General features: G+C 39.3%; 1 protein-coding gene across 2 annotated transcripts; it reads left to right on the forward strand.

The window, feature by feature from the left end:
* Nucleotides 1-1,188: 1,188 nt before the first annotated feature.
* CCDC126 (coiled-coil domain containing 126) lies at nucleotides 1,189-14,823 on the forward strand. Of its 2 annotated transcripts, none has more exons than XM_048070315.2 (4): nucleotides 1,189-1,274; nucleotides 11,144-11,273; nucleotides 11,914-12,315; nucleotides 13,251-14,823. In XM_048070315.2, the coding sequence occupies exons 3-4, from the start codon at nucleotides 12,078-12,080 to the stop codon at nucleotides 13,430-13,432; spliced, it is 420 nt and encodes a 139-aa protein (XP_047926272.1). In that variant the 5' UTR covers nucleotides 1,189-1,274; nucleotides 11,144-11,273; nucleotides 11,914-12,077; the 3' UTR covers nucleotides 13,433-14,823. The 2 variants fall into 2 exon arrangements, with proteins under 2 accessions (XP_047926272.1, XP_013027302.1); XM_013171848.3 differs by lacking the exon at nucleotides 1,189-1,274 and adding an exon at nucleotides 1,338-1,711.
* Nucleotides 14,824-15,927: the final 1,104 nt, after the last annotated feature.

Genomic DNA, 15,927 nt, shown 5'->3' on the forward strand with positions numbered 1-15,927 from the left:
AAGTGAACGCCAATATTTCCATACCAATATATGTCCTGAAAGACTCCAAAATAAGGGACTGCAGACTAGTCAACATTAGAAGTCACGGAAGTAAATATTTTTATATGCACCCGATTTACTGGCTGTCGTGATACTACCTGCCAGCAGTTTTGTCTGTTTTCTTCGGTCTAGGCCACAAACCTCTCTGATATATTAATATTCCTTTTTCTACTGGACGAGGTGATTATATGCTGAATTTTTTCTGCATCTAATCCATGCAGAAAACCAACAAACAAAAAAAAGTTGAAAAATACAGAGGAGGAAGGTAACTTCTGACAAGCACCAGAAAGAAGGGAAGGGAAGAAATGTGCACCCATAGGGAGATGGAGTGGAGTGGTGGTGTGACCAGCAAACTAAGAACACTACTTCTTGTACCTATGTTTACGTTACATATGATGGCGCTAATGCGGACAGAACCATGTTGCAAGCAAAACCTTCCAATACTTGCACCTCTTTATTGGTAACTGGTTTGTTAGCTTGTCTAGCATCTTCACCAATCTTCACTGGTTAATTGATATCAACTTCCTCACATACTACATTGTAGGAAGAGCATAACGTAACTTGCTAGCACAGTTCTATGCTCACAGTTGATTTATGTGAATATTATGGTGGAAATTTAAGTACTGTCAAAGCCGTCAACAGCTTCTGCAGTTGATTACAAGAACTAGACTGCAGATAATGGCAAACCATCCATGCATCTAACCAGAGGGACCATGCTCACTCGAGACTACTGTCAAAATTAATTTACACCATTAGAGGGCAGAAGTGACACCTTTCCCATTTTTGTATACAGTCCATAACTTCTGGGGAAAATTTTTACTTGTAGATGTCAATGGGAATTTATAGTCACAGCTACATAGCGTTCCAACTTCACAATGGGCTTCCCATTTGGAGTCTGATAATACATGTTTCCTGGAATAACTACAAGACTTCATAGAAGGGCTTGGGTTGGAAGGGGCCTTTAAGATCCTCTAGTTCCAAGCCCAACAGGAGAGGCGCTCCAGCCCCAGCAGCGCCCCCTCCACCCCCCTAGTCCTGGCACGAAACCCCCCGCCCCAACATGGCGGCGGGGTACAGGGGCACAGTCCCCTCCCTGCGCATGCGCCGCACTGGGGCGGGGCAGGAGGAGGGCTGCGGGGCAGCGCGGGAGGGGGGAGTGGGGGGGGGGAGCGGGCTGTGCGCCGTGACGCAACGCGTCGCTGGGCGGGCGGAAGCGGCGCGAGCGGCTCTGTCAGGTGGGCGCGGGGGGGAGCAGAGGTACCGCGCGCGGCGGCCGTTAGGCGACCGTTAGGCGGCCGTTGGGCTGAGGGGAGTCGCGCGCCGCCGCCGTGAGGCGGCCCCGTGAGGCGGCGGGGGGCATCGCGGCCCCGTGTCCGGGGAGGGGGCGCGGGGAGGCCTCGTCCCGCTCCCTCTGGGGAGGTGGGAGGCCGGGGGGCGCTGAGGGGGAGCCGGGGGGCTGCAGCCGGGCTGCGGTGGGCAGCAGAGCCCCGCCTGTCACCGCGCCTCGGCGCCCCCCCGCTTCGTTCTTGGTTCGTACAGGTGCTTCAGTGCGGTGGGCTCTGCAGGCAGCTGGCTGAGTGCTGCCGTAGGCTGGGTAGCCCCGCTTCACGGTGTCCTTGGGTGGTGAAGGAGCAGCGAAAGAAAAACGGGATTTCTTGGGTGTCGTGCACCGGTAAATACACGCACGTGATTAAATTCTTTTCTAAAGTCCACTTAGTTTTATGAAGATGGTTTTTAGGCTTGTAATCATCTTGACTGTGGTACTGCAGAGGTTTGTAACCCTTAGCATATTTTCATGTACTTGCATGCAATGTTCTGTAAGGTGGAAGTGTGTCGTTCCCGTTGGTTGGGTAGATGTAACTACTGATGCTAATTTCTGACAACGTCTATTGAATCTTATTTTTTATTTTTCAAGTGACTTGTTTTGAAATACAAAAGCAGGAATTGAAACATGTCAACCTAATATAACTTAAGCAAATCTGGAACTCTCTGAGGACTTCCAAAAATATTTTGTGGTTTCCTTCCTCTTTCCAGTGGCTCTTTTGTCATAAACTGTGACTGCAGTGACGCTGCAAGATTTATGTCTTTCTCGTACGGTAATGACCTAACTTTCAAAGAGGCTAAGCGTACTTACAATGATGTGATGGAACATGGAAGAAAAATAGCTTGCTTAATCCATATTCAAGCAAAAACAGATTCATTAGGAATGGTAGTTTTTTATTTCTATAAATATTTGTAATGCATTAGCACATCTCTTATTTACTTTTGTAGTCTCATTAATCATTTATTATTAATAAGCTTTCTTTTCAGTTTCCTAATCCCCTGTGCTAGTATCCCATAAATTCTCTTTTATGTATCTTGTCATCTGAAAGATACTGACAGCTAGAATGGAGTGTAATTTCTGGGTTTGTGTGCCACAAAGCAATGCAGAGAGGAATTCTTGTTTCTTTTGACATGATGCGGAGTTTCTTCAGTGCAGTCTAGAACAGGCTAACAAATATTTGGGGTTTTGATACCCAAAGTCAGTAGATTATGGAGAGGGGGGTAGTTTTTCACCTTGAAAAATGAACTTTGTAGGAGTTGTGACTTTTTTTTTCGTGAAGCCTTCAGGATGTGGGCATATTGAACATAAGAATGCGTGTGATTTGATCTAACTAATTGGGATGTAGTGTTACCTTGGTGCAAGTGTCATGAATTGCTGTTTCATGAGAATATCAAAGACAAAATGAAGATAACTATGCTGTAAGCAGCATATTGCTTTAGTGTTATAAGTGGAGAGATTGCAGTTCTTAGTCATGTGAAAATTTATTGCTACTTTTGTTCCCATTTTGAGGGCTGGAAATACCCATGTGTATAAAACTTAAATTACTGTGGCCTCTTTTTGTTATTTTGTGTGTTATAATATGTGTGTTTAATAATTCATTTCAGGTACTTGAGAACTCCAGAGGCTTAAGCAATTATGATGGAATTCATTTGGTCTAGTAAATAGGTCTCTTTTCTAAAGCTGTTACAGGTAAAAATAAAACTACCTCCAGTTCTTCTAGATTTGTTTTTTGTCTTCTTTTAGAGGCCTCTTGTGGCTTTTAGCTTCTTGAAGGCGGCATTGGTATGGCTAATCCCATGTTGTTTAGCTTGAGGAGTGGATGTCACGTAACTGCTAAAAGTAAAATATTCCCTGTGGAGTTCGTGACCACTTTTCTGAGAATAGTTAAGGGCACTAGTTTTTGCATCTTGCCCACACTGTGAGTAGGATAAGTGCATGCTGTCAGCTTAAATCGTCAGCTGTGTAGACAACATTATCTACAGACTAGTCGGTGTCAAAAATACCCATTAAGTTGTTTCCAGTAGCTGTCAAAAATCTGCTGTGGAGCGCAGTCATTCCGACGAGTGTGTTTTGTCCTGGTACATGTTTATTGCTAAAATGTACTTTATATGGTATTTGTTATTTGAAAAGCTCTTTCAACTGTGACTGAAATCTTGCACCGTTAGGTGGGCTGCGTTTTCCTCAACTGAGCGTTACTAATAGTCTCCTAACCTTTCTTGCGTGATTGTCAGATTTACAAAAATTATTTCTTTTACCATTTGCCTATGTCATTTGCAAGATGAATTTTGAACTAAATGGGTAGTTCGTCTAATTAAAAGAGGGTCTACATTAATACTAGACTCAAGGACTTCAAACTTACTCCACTAAAATCATTTTTCTGTGTGGTGGTAACAAAGAAATAAGAGGCTACCTTGATATAAATACCCAGGTGACGGTTCTGGGTATCTTCTCCTTCACTTGAACAATGACATGTTTTGCAGTGCCCACCACTCTGGTGCTGTGGTTATCTACTGCCTGTCACAACTGTTAGCGATGCTAAGGTAAAATGACAGGCCAATCTAGAAATAATAAAAAGAAGGAAATAAACTGTCTATCACTTCCCGCATTTTTATTTTTCTAAAGTCTTCAAATGGATCAGCCTCCGTGGAGGGAGCATCAGTCTGAGGCCTGGTCTATATTGGAGTTTTACCACTGAAACATGTTTTTGGTGGATGAGTATTGCACATGCCTGTACTCAGAGTTCTGCAGGTTTCTTGAAATAAAACCAGGTGAGTTAAATTCTTCCACTCTTTCCCGGTGGTACAAGCGCTCTTTTGTTGCCTTTCTACAGGAACAGTGTTTGTGTGGATGCTGTGTACACGTATAACCAGTTCTACAGCGGCAGTCTTTCCGCCATTGTAGCAGTCACTTTGCTAGTTGGTTTTTAATCCGTACCAACCCTATTTTTTTAGGTCTTTTAAAAATGTTCAGTGAAAATCCCTTTCCTCTCCGTAGCCTACACTAATGGTTTTGCAAGTATGGCTCCCTGTAAAACTGGCTAAAATTAGCTGAACGTTACCATTTTGGAAGGAGATTTTGGAATGCCAGGGGCTTTGAAAAAATGTGTTGTAAATGTGGATTTGTCATAGCCCAGTGTTAATTGTCATGAAAAAATTGTGTCAATGCTACCAGGAGATAAGTAGCTAAGGAGGTAGCTCATGCTCTGCCATAGCTGAGCAGGGGTCCTACCAGGATGGCCTGTACATCAGTGATAAAGCATGGGGAAAAGTGTCCCAGATGGAATGAAGCTGAGATATTTTTTTTTAATGTGAAGGTACGGAGTTGTAGGAATGTTTCAAAGTCCAGATGGATCTAGGGGGAGGAAGGGAACTTCAGCAAGTATAGTATACTGTTCCATTGATACTCGCTCACTTTAACTTTCTTCACATTTGGCAAGTCATTTCCCCACTCAAAGTCTTGGCTGACTGCCTGCAGGCGAGGAACAATGAATTGCTGGTGGTTGATTTTAGAAGCATTCACGGACAGTAGCAAGCAGAACAAAGCGGGGGGGGGGGGGGGAAGCATGCCAGGATACTTTAAGAAACCAAAAGTAAAAGCAATCATTGGAATTAATATTCTCTTTTCTATTGACTGATCTATGATGCTGTCTGAAAAGACCCGTGAGCCTTACTAGCACACAAGCATAGGATTTTAAGGGGCTCTATGGGGTCAGCATGACTGAGATTTTTGACCGTCTTTCTCTTTTCCTTCCATACTGGTGATGTTTTTCTGTTGACCAGAGTTTACACTGCCAATAATAGGAATACCTAACGTACCAGAGTTTACACTGCCAATAATAGGAATACCTAACGTGCTAAGAGTTGGTCTCGTCATAAAATGGTTTCATTTGTCTAGGGACACACTTTGCTGTTAATTGCTTGCTGCTTAGTAGAATATTGAGCTCTCCCATAAGCTGTGCAGCTATCGGTGTGAACCTGGGAGCCAAAGGGCAGTGGTGGTCTGCAGAAGTCACTGGTGTGACTGGGCCAGCACAGGAAAATGGTTTTGCTGTCAGTTTTTCGAGAGCTTATATGCTCTTTAAAATATGAGGAATGTGATTCTTTCTTGGGCACCAGCTTTAAATGTGAATGATGCATGCAAGATGATTTGTTAAGGGAGCTTTTGGTATGTGTAGGAAGGGACCATTAAAGGGAGGGAATTAGAAGATGTCTTTTCAAGTATGATGGGATAATAGAAAACTACATGAATTAAATAACAGATGGGGAAATAGCTTTTTTTTTTTTTTTTCTTCTGTATCTTGCCAGGAGTCATGGTCCTGTGTAACAGGATATACTTAATTTCTTTGGGCACCTGTTTGTCAGCTGCACTCTGTGCAGATTTTTCTCCTACTGCCAAGCAGCCAGCCAGTAAAGACTGCAAATGACCAGAATGCAAACATCATTTTTGGTCTTCCTGTTCTGGGAAAGACCCAGCATGTTGCTCCTGGGCTTCTGCATGCTTATTTCATTGTCCCTATCTGCACAGATCAATTGCTCGGTGAATATGTTATACTGCACTTCTGTTTCATTCTCTATTTTCTCAGTCATTCTCATTGCTGCAGTTAGTGATCTGATAGGTTTCCAAATACCAAACAAGTTGCTTGTCTGTTGTCAGAGTCATCAGCATGATGTCTGTCAGTTGAGGGACTATGATTCTGGAAGTTTTCTGTTGGAAAACTGGACAAACAAAAGATTTTGGAGGTCACAGAAGTAAATGGAAGGGGTGGACTCTAAATACACATGTAAAACAAAACAAATAAGATATTGCCGAAAGGACTGTGGAAACGTTTCCAGGTGTTCTGTAATATCCTGTGATTTTGCTTTCCTGGAAGGTACGTTGGCTGTTGCAACACGAGTATTGTCATGTCTGTTTACAGCTCGTTGTCTGTTAATATAATATCCCCTCCAAACTGAGAAATGTATGCTGCCATAGATCTAAGGAAGTGTCTACTACAGACATAATTTTAATATGCTGATTTAAAAATCCCTTATGTTTTATAAGCTTATGACACTTCTACTGATATTGTAGTAAATCCTAATTTTGTCCTGTACAATTATTTTATAGTAATTATTAGTGACAGCTTTTATTTGTACCGTCCTAGTTTTCATCTGCTGTCTGTTCTTTTTCAATGTTTTTCCCCCTTCATCTGTCTGTAGTTGGATGCACCATCCTGTGGCTGTATTTGGCATTTCCTTTTTTATCTCTGTCTTGATAAATCACTTTTTGTGCTTATATAGTTAATAATGATAATTAAGCACAAAGCCAGACTTGCGTTTGAATTCACTCAGTCATGGTGTTGTTGGTCATAATTTGGCAGTGAGACACCGGTAAGTATTATGGTAGTAAGTAATACATGAAGTAAAATTCCCATTTATTGAGGTTACTTTCTTAATATATTCCTTTATTACAGACCTACCTATATAGGTCTCTATAGTATCACTGAGAAACTGCTGCCTCAGTATTTGTCATGCTATCGTCCAAAATACATAACCAAAGAGGTGATTTTATTGGACTGTATATTAATAATACTATTTTCTGGGCGTTTTTCTTAGCTTCATCATTAAACTCTTCTGAATCCTGGAATGAAATGGATTCTTTGACTTCAGTTTTCCCTGTTTTTCCCCCATTGTTGACACTTTGTTCGCATTTTTGCTAAAGTTGATTATTAATAGCTACTGAAAATACCTGGTGGTTGCCTGCTGCTTTATTTTGCTCTTACAAATAGTCATCTTCATCTGTCCTGTACGTTTTTTAAAGCTAGGAGATACATACCACCTCTGCAGCACAACTTAGAATTTGCCATCCTGATGCCACGAACTACTTCTAGCAGTTTAGGAAGGGTGAGATCTCTTGGACAGACTAGAAAATTGATCGTGAATTTGTACTCGTCTTTTGTTAGCTGGCTGACTAGCAGAACTGACAATGCTGTAAGGTGCGCCGTGACCTTTGAAGGATTGAGTATGCCTTGTTTTCATGATACCCTTATGTTGTTTCAGAGGATGTATGAGGCACTCCTTTGCCTTACAAACTGTCACGCTTTTGGTGAAGTATATGAATGTAATCTCTGGGTTTTGCTAGGAATAAGGAAAGCTGAATCTAAGGAAAGCTTTGCAGCACAATTCAGCTAGCATGTTTTTATGTATGGATTGGTTTCCATGGAGTAGAGTCAGTATTCAAGCCTAGGTCTGATGCTACTTAACAGTAGCACCAGAGAGACTGGAACCTTGCTTTATTACAGAACATATAATGGATTTTCTGTTGCTTTTTCTTTGGCCATTGTTTCTTTTGTTTCATATGCTTATGATGCAATTTATATATGACTTCAGTGTTGGAACGCAGCTGAGAGGACAGATGTGATTTTATTTTGGAGAGGCTGAGTTCCTTCGCTCATTGCTTTCATTGCCAGATGTGTCACTGTTTGTTGTGGTATCCCTGGACAGTGTCAAATCCGCATTGGCAGGCTGTGGCAATACATTTCTTACACTACAAGCAGTGGCAACAATAAACAAAAGCAAACTCTTTCAGTGTCTGTGAAAGGCAAACCTAGTCTCATATCCTCTGTTCTGGAATTGCCTTTAGTTCTAAGTTCTAATGTTGCCCCTGTCTTGGGTTTATAATTTTCAGAATAATTTAGGCGTGCATGTTGGATTTAGAGAACTTTGATAAATCGCCACTTGAATCAGTCACCTTGCCTGCCTATTTAAAAGGTTATCTGGAAGATATTCACTTCTTCGTGGATTCTGGAATTGCCATTTTGCCTGCACAGTTGCCTGTTTTTTGTTTATTTTGTCCTTTTTCCTCTTCAGATTTTCAGGTTTTGTCTTGTCTGTACTCCACTATCTTCATGGTCTTTTTCCTTTTGTTTTAGGTTTGGGATATTAGGAAGTGTAACAATCTGTAGCTCTGATACATCTTTTTTTTTTTTTTTTTTTTTTTTCTGCTGCTCTTTGCAATTACTTCCTTGGCCATAAAAGCACTTTAGCTGAGGCTGGGAGATTGGTAAACCTGGATTTCCACATGGACTAAGTCAGTGTGAAGAAGGAAGTGTCTCTCTTTTTTTCTTTATTTCCCTAATCAGCAGGTGGTAGGTGAGGAGGGAAGAAAAGGTCACAAAACTGTTAGTTCCTTCTTACAAGTGTACTCTTATCTCATGCTGCATTGCCTCTGCATTATTGAAAACCAAGGTCTATTCTGAAGACAAATTTTGTTTAAACCATAATGTTCATGTACAGAAATACTGACCCTTCAGGGCAACAAGAAGTAAAAGCTTATTCCAGTCCATCCATTTTATTTATTGTGCTGTTTTCTTCCTAGTATGTACACCTGCTGCTCTGCTGCCCTTTTTTTTTTTCCTGCTAGAAAATCACTTGGGTGTAAGCTCGCATTTCTTTTTTTCGCTCAGCACTGCGTAATCCTGAAAGGATTAAGATTTTTTTTTTTTAAGATTTTTTTTTTTCCTTTCTTTAATATGCTCTCACAGAGGTGCAAACAACATGGCTCGGCTCTGGCCAGCAGCAGGGCCCTTACCTAACATAGGGCAGCTTCTAGATTCTTCTCACAGAAGCCACCCCTATGACCCCCTGCTACCAAAACCTTGCCACGTAAACCCACTACAGTAAGTACGTTATGGGTCACTGGAAGTGCGTGCTTCAGGAAGAAAGAGGAGACCAGATCTCGAGAACTTTGAAATTACACTGGAAATCATTTAAGGAGGAATGGCCCCTTAAAATGCCTTTGCAGGATAGGAGAAGTGCCATCTGCCAATAGTTCCCTTCATTTTGGTACACCTTACTCCCCATTTCTTTGTGCAGAGGGAGTATTCGGGTGTTACGCCGTTTGCATAGCAGGCTAAGTCCTTGATTTCCGTTAGTTTCAGTGGTCAGCATGTGCACTGTGAATCAAATTTATGTGGCAATGACCCAGTCTGTAGTTCCTGCTGTTCCTTGGTGGGAGTTGATTCAATCTGTTCAGCTTGGCTAGGACTCTCGTCCTGGCTTGTGGTCTTATTTACAGCGTGATAGCAGAGTTATTGCTACTCCAGAGCTCTACAATGATACCGTCTACTAAAGTGGTTTGGGATGAGATTTGAGTGGAGTTCTGTGGAGAGCTGAACTTCATTTAAATTCTGCAAGAGCTGTCTGTGTTATCTTCAAACAAGCACATATATATATATAGTAGGCTTTTGGGAAGGGTGGTTGGAACTTGTGGTCTTTTTTCTTTGAGAGCTCTTGTTTGTTCTTCTGTGTCATCACACGAATACTCTACTCCAGTACCTCATGTGTAAATGTTTTCCATCTTATTTGATTCTATCCAGGGATTATGTATCTGCATAATGATGTAGGTACAGTTGGTGCTTTAAAGTATGAGTACAGAGCCATGGATTTGGCCAAGTCCTAGGGAAAAGAGATTTTGGTTAGTTTGTGTTTAGGGAAGATCTGTTTCAGGAAATCTGTAATCACGCAATTCCAAAAATTTGTGCTGATACCATAGATCTTAAGTTTTTTATGGTTGTCTCTCTATTTTATATACTTAAGAAAAAATTGTCTGAAAAGGCAGATTTAGGGGGGATTAGCATGTTCTTTGAACAAAGTATATCCCACTGAATTTACAGTGGTATGTCAAATTATTGCATGTAGGCTATCTGCCTGTGTGCACGGTCATATCCCACAGTTAAGGTGAAGGAACCTATTCCTCATTCACTGATTTGTGTTTGCCTCTTACATTAGTGCACCCTACATTAAAAGTAAGATTTTGTGTACTGGCAATTACTGTCGGGCATTTTAGACGCAATACCTTTCACTTCACAGCAACTTTGTTGTCCAAGTCCTGCTACTGCCCCTCGTTTGGGTTTAGAATCTTCAGGATAATTTAGATACGCATGTTGATAGATTATCTGAAGGATGAAGGTTAAGAGGAAGCAAGAAGCACAGCTCCGAGCACTGCTGCTGCTGACATTAGAATTTACAGTAGACTGTGTTGTGTCCGTATAAGGCCAGATGAAGTGGTCAACAGAACGATGAAAAATACCATGGAGATTGAGTTAAGTTTGGATGAGTGCTTAGCAGGATGAGAAATAATGGTGTCAGTATTCTGAACTAACACTGCGTTTTAAAAACAGAGGCCTAAGTACCAGTGTAGAAAGTGCAGTGGGGAACTCTATTATATGTGTAACTACAGTCTAAAAACTACTCGTGTCAGGCTATATGTGGGAGAAAATGGAGACTAACTTGAAAAAGTACTATTATGTAGAATGAGTGGTTTTATCCAGACTATGTGAAATAATAGAAATCTCCTCTCAAAAAAAGTATTGAGTAGTTGAAGAAGTTTCAGGGGTAGCTGAGGAAAGAGAAATAGAAGATGTAAGCATTTAAAGGGGCTGTTTCAGAATAGATTCATTTGAGGGAAAAAATGAATAAGAAGAAGGACACATGTAAGTGTGTTTATGCATGTGAGGGATTGGGCTCTCACTGTCTTATAGTGAGATGTTTTGGTGAGGTTCTTACTAAGTGTTTTTTTTAAAGTAGTCAGAATGAATGTTAGGACATTTACATATATGCATTTGTAATAAAATGGAACTGGATTCTATGTTTTTTCCTAACAGTTGCTTCAAAACCAAAAATGTATTTTGGTTTCAAAAACCACGTGGCTTGAAGAGATCAACTTCAGCTGGTACATGTGAAAATTAAGGTTTTTTTAGTCCTGTATTTCATCTTGTTTCAATAATTTTTTCTTCCATTACAGAGCTCCCTGAAGATGTCTGGCTTGTATTGCTTCAAACTGTCTGGACATTTACTGTTTAACTGCTGAAGCTTTCCAACCATTTGTTCTTCTGAAGCCTTTGGCTATCGATGTGTTAGAATTGGCTACTATGGTAAGACTTTTTTTTATAGTAGTAGCAACGTGCTAGAAGTGGGTGCAGTGTACATCTTCGTTTTGGTTTTATTTCTTTGTTTATTGTCAAGACACCAAAAAGGACAAAGAATTAATACTGTACAAAACCAGAAGAGGATGACACCCAACTTTGAACTAACAAAACAGCTAAGAGACCTTGCTTTTACTTTTATCTGTCTATACTTGCCAATGCTTCTATGTGAGGAACAAGAATCAAGTGAATGATTTCACAAGCTTTTATTTTTATTTTCTTGGTATAGATGTGTCTGTATAATTTATCAAGATGTTGAGTATAAATGGAAAAGACTTATATAGAAAAGTGTTTTACAAGTCTCTTCTAGATACTGCTTTTGGGTTTAATCATTTGAAGTATGACATTTAAAGTAGTTAAGATGATTTGTAAAAATATAGTTTTGATTTTTGGAGAACAAAGGTTTATTTTTTAGAGAAAGAAACCTTGTAACAACAGGTGAGATAGAATGATGATTGTACCTCTAAGCAAGTACACATCTACAACTCTTTTTTAGGTTATGCAATAACACTACACTTGGAAAATTTTCTTTCCTTGATCTCAACAACTGTAACAATTTTGAGTAACCAAGTGATATTTTACGTTTCAGGAATCAAGACCAGCTAAACTGAGAAGATGTGTTCAAGATCATCCAGCCAGAAGATTTTTCATTTTATAGATATCCTGGTTTTGTTTTAATATGTAATACAATTTGACTAAGTCAAGTTCGGTTACTTTTCCTGAAATTAAGACACACCTGTGGCCTTCGTCGAGATGTTTCTAACATTTTCAAGAAAAAACATGTCCCAGAAACTGAGTATGTTTTTACTGGTTTTTGGAATCATTTGGGGTTTAATGTTGCTACGCTACACTTTTCAGTATCCAAGACGTCAAAGCAGTGCCGAGTTGCGTGGTCAGATATTAGACCTAAGTAAAAGATATGTCAAAGCACTGGCAGAAGAAAATAAAAATCTAATGAATGGTGGCAGTGGAGCCTCTATGGCAGGATATGGTAAGAGGAAAAAAGCATTCTGTTTGTTCTAATAACTTTTTAAAATGAAAACTATAAAGCTTTACTTCTTTTTAAAGTAATATATAGTAATCTTTCAGAGGAAAAAAACCCTCTATTGATTGATTTGACTTTAGTTTATTAACCAAAGTTGAAATTTAAGATTCAGTACACCTTGTAAACCCAGTAAGTTTAAATATTATTTTTTTTCCAAATTTGAGAGAAGACAGTGGTGTGAACATGGACAGCAGTATACTTAATTTTTTTTTGAAAGTTCTGTTACTGATACTGTTTTTGTGTTCCAAAAAATACTCTTATAACACTCAAGATCCTTTTGTCATTGTTAGTAAACGTGGGATTTTTTTAAATCTTCCTTATGCTTTTCAGTCAATTTAGGCTTAAATATACTAAAGTTTTAAACTAAGAAAAAGTAACCTTTTCTTTCCTGTTTTGTAGCTTGTGCAAAAAGTGATATGATACTTTCCACAACAATTTTTCTGTGGAATAGATCTGTTATTTAGAGGAAAGTGAATAACTACCCTTTTATGTTGGAAAGTATCAAATATATTCTATTGCTGTCCAAGGCTAAAAGTGTCATAGCTGGGTATTGTCTGGATGAAATCTGAAATACTGCCTTGAAATACTCACTATCCTTCTTCTCTAACTAGAGGTTTTGTTCTTATGCTCTAATGTTTACTTGGCTGGGTTCACAGTTTACTATAATGGTGGTATCTATCTTTCCCAAAATAACAAGGAAATGGTATTTAAATAACTCCTTGTTTATTTTTATTTAATTTCCCCTTCCTCCCAGTCTGTATGCTTTCCCAAAACGAATAGTAGGAAAGCTGGCAGGCTTTAAGATGTGAATGTGTTGAAATAGAAGTTATTTTCCATACACAAGCTAATAATAGAACATTTTTTTTCCTCATTATCTTCAGCTGATCTTAAGAGAACAATTGCAGTTCTTCTGGATGACATCTTGCAACGCCTTGTGAAATTGGAAAACAAAGTTGATTACATCATTGTGAATGGCTCAGCTACAAATACCACTAATGGAACTAACAATCAGGCACCAGTAAATTCAAGTAAACGTGCAAAAGCAGCAGGCAACATTAGATAGCAAAGCGGGCCACTTTGTCTTGCTACATCTATGATAGGTCATAATTAAGACAAGCTTTTTATCTCTGGCTTGGGCAAAGTAGTAGCTGCCTCTAAAAGAAGCGTACACTATTCTGTTATAGAATGCGCTGGATATGTGTAGGCCTAACTTATGTGCATAAGGTTCTCAAAGCACTATTTCATTGCCCTTGAGCAGTGCTTCTAAAGTGATCTTTGTTGTCTTTAAAATATTTTGATATCATGATTTGATGTCGTATGCCATTGGATAATAACAATAAATGGAAAGGAATGGGGGACTTACAGGCAGGGTTATAAATGTATTTATTTAAGTATAAATATAGCATATCTTTTGGATAGGTGAGCAGCATTGTAGCTTATTCATTTCTGTGATCTGCTTTAAACAGAGGTAACTGAGAAAAACGTATTGTTAAACAGATGCTAGAAAATGTGTATACTTACAGTATTTTGTTACTCATTTACTGAAAAATTATTAAATTGAGGATAGCATCGGGGGGTAATGTTTTAGAATTGTGACCCAAAGAATGTCTTTATTTGCACTATCAGTCAGAATAGCTAGAGAGAATTTACTGTATATTTAAGAAAATCCAGTATAATAGGAAAACATTCTAGGTAGTAACACTGTCCAGGTATATCCTTATGCCGGAATTAGGGCAGTTAGATTATCAAAAGCAAAGCATAATCTGTGATACCTTATATGATGATTTCTTAAAAGATATTTAAGTGTATGTATTTTGTAACTGCAGATGAAACTATTTAAGTGATGGAAATAAGTTTTAGATATGTGAATACTGTTTATTTTTATTCACTGCTGTTTCTTTTTAACTTTTTAGTACCTTGCAGTTTGTGATGAGTATAGCACACCATCTCCCTGAAGTGCTTTCTTGATCAGGAGGGAGAGTGATGAAGGGAGACAAGGCATCTTTGCATTTAACAGAGATATATGTACTAAGGGTGTCTTATCATGGAATATTTCAGAGCTAAGGTAATATTTGCCTTATGTCTAAGTTAGCCTTACAGCAAAGTGAATTGCAGTGTGGATGCGCTGCATTTCAAAATGTTACTGAAGTCTTATTAAAGAGAAAGTGCCACTGAGCCTGTTTTTTAAAACATAGTGAATGTTTTGTGGGGAGGGAGGGTATGTTCAGGGACTTTAGCCAAAAGTGTGCTCGTTGTTGTATCTTTTTCTGTGGTGTTTGTTTGTTTGTTTGTTTGTTTGTTTTCCAAAGCTATGTGGGTTTTCTTCTTTTCTTTTTCCCTGCTGGTATTCTGGATTCGCTTAGAACAGTAGTATCCAGATGATTTTTCTTCTTGTTACACTGTGCGTAAACTTGTACTTCCTTGCAGAAAGAGAAAAATAAATTTTTAATTGTATTTGTAAAGGCTCCTGTTCTCTTTTTTAACGATCTTGTGGTTCGTACTACATGAGCTCTAGGTGTTTCAGGATTGGAAAATTGTACATCTCTGAGGTTTAGGAGTTGTGTAGTAGTTTAATAGTAGGTTTAGTAGTAATCTGTATGGTACTCTTCCTGCTCAATTGCCAAGTTCTTTTGCTCTTGAAATTCTAATGTCTTGGGAACTTTCCTCAGGCTAGAAGTAAGGGGAGAAAGATATTCGAAATATGATAAAACAACTGGTTTAGATCTTTATTGGTGAGGACCCAGCTCTTAAAGGTGAGAAAGAGAGGTGCCATCTGCAAGTCCTTATTAGCAAGATGAAGACAGAAATAAAAACCTAGCTATGCTTTTTATTCCCTGTGTACTTCATCTGTATGAATCAAAACCTTGGTAGGTGGTGTCCCTTTGGCCTGTAAACAGTAATACACGTAGATTTTGTGTGTGCGTGTGCAAAGTGTTTTTTCTTCTAAGGGTATGTGAAGTCTAAAACAAAATTATTGAGGACTGTTAAACAAGCCTAACGAAAGTTGCCAGGTGAATATTTGTCACTATGCGTGCACACAGTTTGTTTTGTTCAGGGATTTTGGAGACTGATAGGCATACGCTAAATTATGGGCAGTTCCGTACCCCTCACAGTAGTTCATGGTTCCATTTGTGAACAGTTGCTTTTCTCTCATTTTTCAGAATCACAATAGCTCATGGGAATTAGCTTGTACTTGACAATTATGTAGGGAGAACCATGAACCATGTATGTCTTATGGCATAAATGTTCCATTCAGGAATATAGTTGAAACAACTGTTTACCAAGAAACAAGTTAAAAATACACTACTAGCATTCTCCATCTAACTTTATGTGAAAACAGCGTTATTAGAAGTTGATACAGCACTACGCGAATGTCTGTGGTATGTCTTTTCCCACTCTTTGTGGCCAGGGTTGGTGTTGTATCACCATGCTGCGTCTCCGCATCATCTAGCACAGTACAACCACTACCAGATTTCTGTGCTCCAGCTGTGCAGAGGGTGGAAGCTGAGCTTCATCCTTTTTGCTGAGCTGATGCTTCTCAGAGTGGCAAAACTAAGC

This window comes from Anser cygnoides, chromosome 2 (assembly GCF_040182565.1).
Source record: "Anser cygnoides isolate HZ-2024a breed goose chromosome 2, Taihu_goose_T2T_genome, whole genome shotgun sequence".
In the NCBI taxonomy this organism is placed as follows: domain Eukaryota; kingdom Metazoa; phylum Chordata; class Aves; order Anseriformes; family Anatidae; genus Anser; species Anser cygnoides.